At 54.2% G+C, this 10,410-nt stretch overlaps 1 protein-coding gene across 1 annotated transcript; it reads right to left on the reverse strand.

Moving 5' to 3' along the window:
* Positions 1-1,704: 1,704 nt before the first annotated feature.
* On the reverse strand, positions 1,705-2,640 carry LOC142076168 (olfactory receptor 14A16-like). The gene has a single exon (XM_075138546.1). It carries the CDS (start codon positions 2,638-2,640, stop codon positions 1,705-1,707), a length of 936 nt encoding a protein of 311 aa, XP_074994647.1.
* Between the last annotated feature and the right edge of the window lie 7,770 nt (positions 2,641-10,410).

The raw sequence follows: 10,410 nt of genomic DNA on the forward strand, positions 1-10,410 counted from the left end.
TGTGGCCCAGGCTGTGGGCTTTGGTGCCCATTTGGGCTGCAGCCCCTCCGATGGGGCACCAGGGCCAAGGGCAGACTTGTCCCATGCAAACCTGGTCCCCAGAGATGGGACCCCGTGTGTGGAAAGGCTTTGCTTCCCAGCAGAGGCATGCTGGAGTGGGTGGCAGGTGGCAACAGAATGGTGGATGAGGTTGCCACCCCGAGAGCAAAAGCTGCAGTGCCCAAGGCCAGAGAGAAAGAGGCGAGGGCTGTGCAGCCCCGGCAGGAGAGGGGTTTGCTGTCCCAGGTGACTCTGCAGCACCGTGGGGCCTGTGCCAGAGGTGGGGCTGATCTCCACGAAGGACAAGGTGCTGCTGAGAATGTCCCTGGGGGAGGACAGCCTGTGATCCAGCCACACTCTGGACATCATGCTGGGGGCTGAGCGATGTGCTGGTTTTGGCTGGGATAGAGTTAATTTTCTCCACAGTAGCCAGTATGGGGCTGTGGTTTGGATTTGTGCTGAAGACAGTGTTGATAACACAGGGATGTTTTCGTTCTGCTGAGCAGGGCTTACACAGGGTCAAGGCCTTTTCTGCTCCTCACCCCACCCCACCAGCGAGTAGGCTGGGGGTGCACAGAAGTTTGGAGGGGACACAGCTGGGACAGCTGACCCCACGTGACTAAAGGGATGTTCCATATGATATGACGTCATGTTCAGCAATTAAAAGCTGGGGGGAAGAAGAAGAAAGGGAGGGATGTTCGGAATGGTGGCGTTTCTCTTGCCAAGATGGCTGAACACCTGCCTGCCGATGGGAAGGAGTGAATGGAAGTGAATGGGAAGGTCACCCTCCCCATCAGCCCCAGGGATGGTGCTGGCCCCAAGGCCACGAGGAAATGGAGGCTACTCACTCGCTGCCTCTCCTGAATTCATATTGCAGGTGATGCCCAGCTCTGACTGAATTTGCCCCCTCCTCTGCTCCCACCAGCCCCACTCCCCACGACAGCACGACAGTCCTGGCCCTGGGCCTCCTCCGGCACCTCCTGCATCTCTCCAGTCTCCCCTCCCTCTGCCTGCTGGCTCCCCACTCACTCCCATGGCACTGCAGAGTCCTTGTCCAGGGATACATCGATTTGGTGCTTTCCTTTTGGGGGACTTCACCTTGGAGGGTGTTTCACCTTCTGAGTCTCCATTCATTGCAACCCCAGGGCACGGGGTGAGTCCCCATCCTCTCCTCTCCTCACCTCTCCAGATTCATTTGCAGAGACTCTGATATGTACCATCAGTCTTGTCATCCATGAAGGAACCTGAGAAGATAATGGGAGCTCATGGACCATCTCCCCTGCCATTGGACACCAAGAGGAGAGCTCTTAAATCCAGACCGTTTGATCCAGTGGAAACCAATGGTACCGTGAGCTTAACCCCAAAACACTGAGAATAAGAAGAACAGACTTTTTAAAATATCAATTCCTTGGACATTTATTTGGAAGCAACTTTGGAGGAAGAGCCCAGCCTTCAGGCACTGCACCTGGGAGATCCCCTTTTATTGAAGAGCTGCTATCGGGCATGCCACATAGGACACAGTGTTGGACAAGCGTCACAGGATCAAACCTCAAGACAAGTAGTATAAAGTCAGAAAATATATATAAGCAGGATTATCACAAGAGAAAAAAGCAGAGCCATGGCCTAAGATAAACTCTGGGGAATGTGCAGAGAAGGGGAGGCAGGTTATTGTCGGTGAAACAGCGTCCACTGGGCCAGTTTCCTTAGGGCATCCTTGAGCTCCTGGTTCCTCATGCTGTAGATGAGGGGGTTCACTGCTGGAGGCACCACTGAGTACAGCACTGCCACCACCAGATCCAGGGATGGGGAGGAGATGGAGGGGGGCTTCAGGTAGGCAAATATGCCAGTGCTGACAAAGAGGGAGACCACGGCCAGGTGAGGGAGGCACGTGGAAAAGGCTTTGTGCCGTCCCTGCTCAGAGGGGATCCTCAGCACGGCCCTGAAGATCTCCACGTAGGACACCACAATGAAAACAAAACATCCAAATAGTAAACAGGCACTAACCACGAGAAGCCCAACCTCCCTGAGGTAGGAGTGTGAGCAGGAGAGCTTGAGGAGTGGGGGGATTTCACAGAAGAACTGGTCCACAGCATTGCCGTGGCAGAGGGGTAGTGACAATGTATTGGCCGTGTGCAGGAGAGAAGTGAGAAACCCACTGGCCCAGGCAGCTGCTGCCATGTGGACACAAGCTCTGCTGCCCAGGAGGGTCCCGTAGTGCAGGGGGTTGCAGATGGCAACGTAGCGGTCGTAGGCCATGATGGTGAGAAGGTAAAACTCTGCTGAGATGAAAAAGGCTAACAGAAAGAGCTGTGCAGCACATCCTGCGTAGGAGATGTCCCTGGTGTCCCAGAGGGAATTGGCCATGGCTTTGGGAAGAGTGGTGGAGATGGAGCCCAGGTCGAGGAGGGAGAGGTTGAGGAGGAAGAAGTACATGGGGGTGTGCAGGCGGTCGTCGCAGGCTATGGCGGTGATGATGAGGCCGTTGCCCAGGAGGGCAGCCAGGTAGATGCCCAGGAAGAGCCAGAAGTGCAAGAGCTGCAGCTCCCGCGTGTCTGCGAAGGCCAGGAGGAGGAACTGGGTGATGGAGCTGCCGTTGGACATTTGCTGTTTCTTGGCATAGGGGTACTGTTCAAAACTGGAATAGACAAGGAAAAAGTATGACAGACTTCTCCAAGCAAAGCCACTCCATTTTTCATAGAAATCCACTCCCCCTAAAATTGAAATGCATTTCCTTCTCTGGTTTGTGCTGGCTGAGTGTGCTCTGAGGAGCAGGACCTCTGTCCACGGCCAAGGAGCCAGCTTTTCTCTGCTGCAGTGGGTACCTGGCAGCTGGTTTGTGACAGCTCCGATGTTCCCAAGGGATGTCAGATGTCATCCGCCCTTAATGGAAAAGATCAGTATCTGCACTCATGACTCTCAAGAGCGTGGGCTGCAGAAGAGAGGCTTAGCGTGTCCTTATAAGAATTTTTCTCTCTGTTTTTTATTTTCCACCACCACATCTGGTGAGTGTTCTTTTTAGGGGTAGAAATGCTCATTTCTATGACTGAAAATGTGAAGAGTCTTGAGACAGGACAGGCAAAAGGGCTCAGCTCTCTGTGGCTTAGTGCAGTCAGGTGAGCTGCAGTGTCCATCAGTCTGTTACCCAGCTGCCCTGCTCTTTCCCTTGTGCTGCCTCTAAGATGACTTCACACACAAATTACTCATTAAAAGAAACCAAACCAAACCACTGGGCTCTGATGAAAGCAGGGGAGCACTGTTGCAGAGGGCAGATCTGCACACTCTTCTCTTTCCCACACCAGAGGTGGAGTTGTGATGGAGAAGGACACCGTCCCTCACAAGAGAAGCAAAGGACTCTGAGCGGAGAGTACTGACCTCCAAGGGAAAGCTCAGCCCTCCCTGGGATCCTACAGGAGAGCTGTGCCTTTCTGGAGGGCAGCTCGCAAGCCCAGCAGGACAGGCAAAGCGGAGGGTCAGGGGTCCTGAAGATGGGATGTCCTAAAGGGAGAGTCAGCTCACTGCCCAGCAGACAATGCCCAGAAGACATCCACAGTGAAGCACCGAATGAGAGCTGCCTTAATGGAGCCTACCCCAGTGCTTGTTTGCAGCTTCCTCCCACCCCCTGCCCAGGTCTCTGCTGCCTGGAGCTGCCCCTGCCGAGAGCTGGTTCCCTGTCCCCACCTCTCCTCCCTGTCGGTGCTCACAGACCCCATCCCACCCGCTGTGTGCTCAGCTCTGCCCTGCAGACCCCTCCCAGCAGCCGGGCACTGCGCAATGTCTTCTCTGTCCATGCAGGCTCTGATGGGATCATCAGACCAATCCTGATGAGGCTGGAGAAGTTGTACTGCTGCTGTCTGTAAGCCACGGTGTGTTGATTTCTCATACTCCCTGCTTTATTCACCTCCAAGAGTAACAGATTTGGAAATTCAGTGCCTCCTCTTGACATGAGACATTAATTTCTATGTCCCATTGCCCACCCAGGCAACCCAGAGTACAAGATAGAAAGAACAGGACACTTGATTTACAGGTAGCCCCTGCCTTGCTGTGCTTCTTCAAAAGTCTTCTGGGAATGTCCTGTAGTGATCTGAAGATATGAGCAGGGCTGACCCAGGAAGCACCCTCTCGACAGCAGAAGGACCCTGCCCTGCTGGGGCTCGCTCCTTCCACCCACAGCTTCTCCCCACAGCGCCATGGGGAGCTCCCCGGGCAGGCTGAGTGCTGAGCCTGGCAGGCGGCAGAGTCCCTGCCCCAGCACACAGCCCCTGGGGTGCAGGGACCCTGCTCGCAAGGACAGCCCTGGGCACCCCTGCCCGCACACCCCTGCAGTCCTCCCCAGCAGAAGGCAGCCCTCATGCCCTGTCCCTCTGACCGTGCAGCAGGGAAGCCCTGCTCTGCACCATGTCCTCCTCCTCCACACCAGAGAAGGTGGGAGAGACCTCCGGAAATGTCCCACAGGCTGTGGCATGTGCCAGCTTTTGGAGATCTCTCCAGGCACTGCAGCTTCTTTACCCTGCACCCGGAGACTTACCGTGTCAAGGGCTGTGAAGGTTTCTCCTCCCGTTCATTCTCAGCATCCTCCCAGCCCAGACTGCCTCTAACCTCTCTCTGCCTCGCTCCTCTCCCCTCGGTGCCTGCAGGCAGTGCCCCCAGCCCTGCTCCTGGGCAGAGCTGTCTCTCTGCAGCGCTGCCCGCTTGCCAGGAGCTCCCTCCATCCCAGGAGCCCAGCCCAGCTCAGCAGCAGAGGACCAGCCCAAGGCACCACTTGCTCTGCCCCCTCGGGGCTCCCTCCACGTGTCCCTGCGCCTCCAGGGAACCTGCTGGGAACAGCCTGAAGCCATCACTCATGGTCCCTCCCTCAGCTGCGGAGAGACACTTCTTTCCAGCAGGGGCATTTCTCCCATCTGAAGAAGAGTCAGCTCCAGGAATCACCTTTTCATTGGCCCATCTGTAGACAGGACACCCGGACAGGGACAGGGAAGGACCTCATTTAGCACTGCCCAGGGAATGGATTCAGCCCCCATTCCATGCTTGTGGCCCTGGGGCTAGAAGTGGGCTCAGCTGCCCCCCACGCACAGCACAAGCCCACAGGAGGTGGGATTCCTCTGGCCTCAGCTCAGGTGTGCACACAGCAGACACCTGCATGTCAGCTCCTTCTCTCAGCTCCCTGCTAATTAATGGAGATGGAGGCCAGGGCTGACGTGGTCACATGCAAAGACCTGGGGACATCTGGAGTGCCAGAGGTGGTCCAAGATACCTGGAGCTAGCTGCAAGCTCTAGTGGAGCAATGCTGAGAGACAGGGCAGCATCTGGGGGCATCTTCTTGGAGGCTGGAGGTGAATCTCTTTGGCCAGTGGAAATGGCATCAGATGCCCACATTTAGGATGATGGAGCCTGTCTCTCTTCTTTATGTTCTGGGCAGCCTACACAGGGATTCATCTGATGGAGTCATGTGCCACAGGGAGAGCTCAGTTCCTCTCTGTCTTTCCCATCCGCCAGGTTGACTAGATCTCCATTGACTCTAATGGCGGTGGTGTCCTGAACATTCTCGCATTGCCCAATCAACTTCAGGGCAGTTATTCCATTTAAGGCCAGTTACAGGCCTGTAATGGTAGGTGAGGTGCCAAGGCTCTCACACACAGCGACATGCAGTTGGCAGGGACAGCGATGGTCCTACACAGGAAAGCCCTCCCCATGCAGAGCGAGGGTGTGACAGACACCCAGACAGCATTGCGACAGATCCAGTGCCTTTGGGCCAGAAACTGATTGCCACCCCTGCAGCGTGGCAAGGTCCGTCCCTTCTCTCTCCAGTAGAGGTAGGGCACTCCATGGATAGGAAGCCCATCACACCAGGGTCACCACACATGTGCCTACACCTTCAGACTTCTGGTTTTTCTCTCCACCAACCTTCCCTCACCCCCTGGCGAACACAGTCAAGGACCAGACCAACAGTTGTCACAGTGGCCGGTCAGGAGCACCTTGTCATTCCTGGAGGTCAGCTTCACCTCCACCAAAGGCCCTCGGGGACAGCAGAGACCCCACCGACAGCAAACCCATGTCTTGCCAGGGCTGCCCTTCCCAGCCCTGGTCCTCTCTGCCCTTGGGGACAGCAGGGTTTGCTCACTCTCTTGGCACCCAGGTTCAGCTTTCTGTTTCCACCTGCTCTCCACCCCGGCATATCTCTGCTGTGAAGCAAAGCCTTTGCACACAGAGGGGCTTGGACACTTGGTCCCACGTTTGCCTAAGACAAGTGAGAGCTTGGCCTGGGGCTGCACCTGCAGTGCTACAGCCCAAATGTGCACTGATGGCCTCAGCCAGGGGCACAGCCAGGACGAGCTGGAGCCTGTGCTTTTTGACATGCATGGAGGAAGTGCCATGGCATGGTGGGACAAGTGACACAGCTTGGAGTGCTGCAATGGATGGGTAGAGGCCTTTCAGGAGAGACAGGCTGGAAGGCTCAGGAGTGGGATTCCCTCAAAGAGAAGAAGTTGTTTGGATGTATGGAGGTCGTTCATGGGGCCAGTGAGATGTTGGGTGAACCCTTGTGAGTGTGGGTCAGAGGAGAGGCCAGTAAAGATGACATCGTGGTTGGAGATAAGGAACCCACAGTCAGGGTGGGGAAGTTGGCATAGTCTTTTCTAAGCACCCCAAGGAAGTCTCTGGCTGCAGAAGTCTGGGTCTCATGGGGGACTTGAATGGCCTTGGCATCTTCTGGAAGGGGAACACAGCAGGATGCAAACAGTCCAGGCGGTTTATGTCTGGGGAACCACTTCTTAGCACAGCTGCCAGATGGGCCAACAAGGGCAATCCAAACGCGGATTTGAGACTCACAAGCAGTACAGAGCTGGTCAGGGACGTGAAGGTCGATGTAAGCCTTGGCCGTTGTGACCCTGAAATAGTGGGGTCCCAGCTCCTGAGGGGCGTGCGGAAGGAGAGTTAAAGACTGCACATGGTGGACATGGAGGTGAAGACTTTGGCCTGTTCTGGGGAGTTTTCGTGGGGATCCAATGGTCAGCAGCACCGAAGGGCAGCAGAGCTCAGTACAGCTGGTCTTCAAGGACAGCATCCTCCAAGCTCGGCGATGGTCCATATCAAAACTCAGTTGAAACTTGAATGGGATTTCAAGGGCACCACGATGAGCTGTGACTACTTCAGGGGCAGGTCAAGAAGAATATGTGTGGCCACTGCTCCATTGAGTAAAGCAGGTGTGGATGGAGCTGAGATACTCGATGTCCTCTGTGCCTCAGTCTTCACCAGCAAGGTCTCCCAGGCCTCTGTGCCTCGAGGCAGGACTCTGGAGGGGAACAGTCAGGGGTGGATAGGAATCAAGTCCTGGCTTGCTTGAGCAACCTCAAATGTTACCAGTCCATGAGAATGGTGGGGCTGCATCCAAGGGTGCTGAGAGAGCAAGATGATGTCAGAGTGAGGCCAGTCTCCATCATCTTTGACAGGTCATGGAGACTGGGGGGGACTCCCTGACGACTGGCAAAAGCAAAAGTTGCATGCCTGTTTCAAAAAGTGCCAGAGGATGAACTGGGGAGGGAAAGGCTGGTTAGCTTCGCTTTGGGTGAATAACATGTCCCAGAGGTTGTTCTGGATTGCATTTCTGGGGCGGACGAGCCCCTCCAAGTGACACAGCTTCGGGACTCCCTGGATGTCTTGCAGCTCTGCAGAATAATTTCTTCATTCAAAGTCTTGGGAGGAAATGTATTTTTGGAAATGGCTGTAGAAATCTATATTTCCATAGAGGGAGAGAAAGGGTCGTCGTCTTGCTTGTCCATGGCCATGGCCATGGCCATGGCCTATGATAAAAACCATGAGAATTTATAGACCAACCTCAAAGTTCTGAAAATGAAGACTTCTCAACAGTCATTACACAGACCTCTTCTCTGGACATGTTTCAACTTTTGCCTAACATCTTCTTTCAGGGATTGATGCAGCTGCCAGCACAGAGGTGGCCAATGCCTCCAAGATACATGGGGGTAGCTGAAGCCCTTCCGTGGGACAGGGAAATGTGACCCAGGACCTACAGGAGCCTTTCTGAAGCAGGAGCTGGTGGCCAGGCAGAGAAGGCCAAGGCACCTCGGTCGAGACAACTCATTTCTCTCTCTTGACTAGAAAGGGACCTCTCAGCAGTTGCACTCGAGGTGTCCAACATTAGAGATCACTCTCATCCCTCTCTTCACCTGCAGTGAAGTCATATGTAATTTACCTGCAGGCAATGAAAACTGAGTGGGTCTAGATGCTGCAGAGTCTACTTGAAGATGCTCCTGTAACCATTACAGGTTCAGATTTATGCCGATTTCCATGTTCAGAACAAAGCTTTTCATTCGCTTTGTCTCTTTGCTTCTCCCTGTGGCTCGAGGGAGTTTGTGACTCCAGTGTGTGACTGACGGGGTGCAAAGAGCAAATATGGGCAGAGTCAGGGGCAGGGAGTGCTTTGAGGTGTCTTGGGATGTGTGCTGGAGACAATAATGTGTTTTCCATTGGTGTATGGTCATCCACAGTGGGAAGTGGACTTCGGTGGAGGTAACATGGACTTGATATACAGCTGAGGAATGTCTTTTGGGTTTTTAATGAGCTGTGCTTGACTTTGGTTCTGCTTGTTGGCAATTAAGAAACACCTTTCTGTGCCTGTGTGCAGGTCGTTCTCCAAGTAAAGCAGGCGGGAATTGGTGCCAATGGGCTGAAACACGCAGCTACAGACTGTAGTGGAGAAAGGTCTGATTTGAACAAGGCTGCTCTAAATCTCAGGTGGGTGATGGGAGAAATGGGGGGGGTTGGGGTAGGGACAAACACTTCCCATGGAGTGTCTGACATAAAGGGCCTTGCCTTCCCTGTATGTCCATACTCAATTAGGAGATGCTCAGGACCAGTATCAATTGGGGACTGCTGATATCCCTTAATGTGGAAGCAGAAAAAGGCAGAAAAGTTGAAAAAGAAGAAATCCTTTCTCATTGTTATTTTTTATAAAAATCTTTTTACTTTGACAACCCTTCTGAAATCTCTCTAATTAACCACACAAGAACTGAGGAATTAAGGAAAATTGTGCCCAGAGACTTGGCTTGTTAGGGAATTTTGCATGTTCAGGAGCCCTCTTGTGCCAAGCTCCTGAACTGCAGATACTGAAAGCAGATTGAACAAGGCTCTGGAGATCTAAAAGTCAGCACCAAGCCTCCAAGTTTCTGAGGGTGTTAGCGGGCCCCACTGAGGGCCATCACTGAAGAGACCATGGAGGGAACGACCAGACAAGGTGACTGTCCCTGGGGGCTGGTGAAGCAGGAACTCAGAGGCCCTGGATACAGGCAGAAAAATGAACGTGTAAGTGGCTGTGAAAGGCCTTGATGTGTTTCCTTAAGGAGGATGGCCAAGCTCTGAGCCCAGTGCCCTAGGAATGGGGATTCTTCCCTCATGGGTGTCTCAGGGCGTTTTCTGGGGGCAGTGAGATGCGAGGGTTTGCGATGCTGAGTGCAGGTCAGTGGTAGGACCCCTCCCAGGCTCTACCAAGGGTGAGGAGGCAAGAAAGCACAGGGGCTGTATGGAACTGGTGTCCTCCTGTGGGCCTCAGCGGAAGAGACAACAGCCATAGCCAAGAGGACACGGACCTCAGTTCTGTTGGGGGTCCCAGCCCTACCAAAGTCCTCAGCCATGCCCACCACAGACTCTTTTACACTGTCCTATGGCTGTGCCAGTGTCCCTGCAGATTTCAGCCACCCTCCTGATCCCCTGACTCCCTCTGACCCCATGATGTCCCAAACTTTCCCAATTACTCTCTGTCCTCACTGACTATTTCTTCAAACACAAAGCTGTGGTTTTCCGAGGATTTGCCAATGTCTGTGAGTTCCCCACAACCCATTCGGCTACTTCCAAAGCCCTATTGTTCCTCTAGCACCCAAGACGACCTACCCCAGACTTGCTTGAATCCACGATTTCTCTTCATATCCCAGCACGGAAACGCACATCCTCTTGCTTCTGCGTCCTTCAAAGTCAACACTCAACCTTCTCCACCTCAGCATGACAGCCCCCCCACACCCAGCTGCTATTTCAGGCCTTGGTCCTGCCTTTGACACACTCACTGCCACACACGCACCGCTATCGCCCTGCACGCCCACGTGTCTCACAAAGCCTTCCCTCTTCCCCTGCAGTGATGGGACCTCACCCCAGGAGGTCTGTGTATCCTCCACGCTCATGGATGTTTCCTGAGGTCCATCAAAGTTTGGGGAGTGAAGGAGGAAAAGAGAGCGAGGTCAGCTCTGAGGTCCCTTCACCTGCCCTGCATGTCCGCATGCAACATGAACCTCACCTCCTCAAAGAGTTGGTGTGGATTCTCTGCAGAGCCTAAAGCACCACACAGGCCAGGGGACAGGCCAGGCATCA

The sequence above is a fragment of the Calonectris borealis genome, unplaced genomic scaffold, assembly GCF_964195595.1.
Source record: "Calonectris borealis unplaced genomic scaffold, bCalBor7.hap1.2 HAP1_SCAFFOLD_35, whole genome shotgun sequence".
In the NCBI taxonomy this organism is placed as follows: domain Eukaryota; kingdom Metazoa; phylum Chordata; class Aves; order Procellariiformes; family Procellariidae; genus Calonectris; species Calonectris borealis.

What these genes read in the sequence shown, in the direction of transcription:
- LOC142076168 (XM_075138546.1), bottom strand. Translation starts at nt 2,640, where the DNA reads ATGTCCAACGGCAGCTCCATCACCCAGTTCCTCCTCCTGGCCTTCGCA.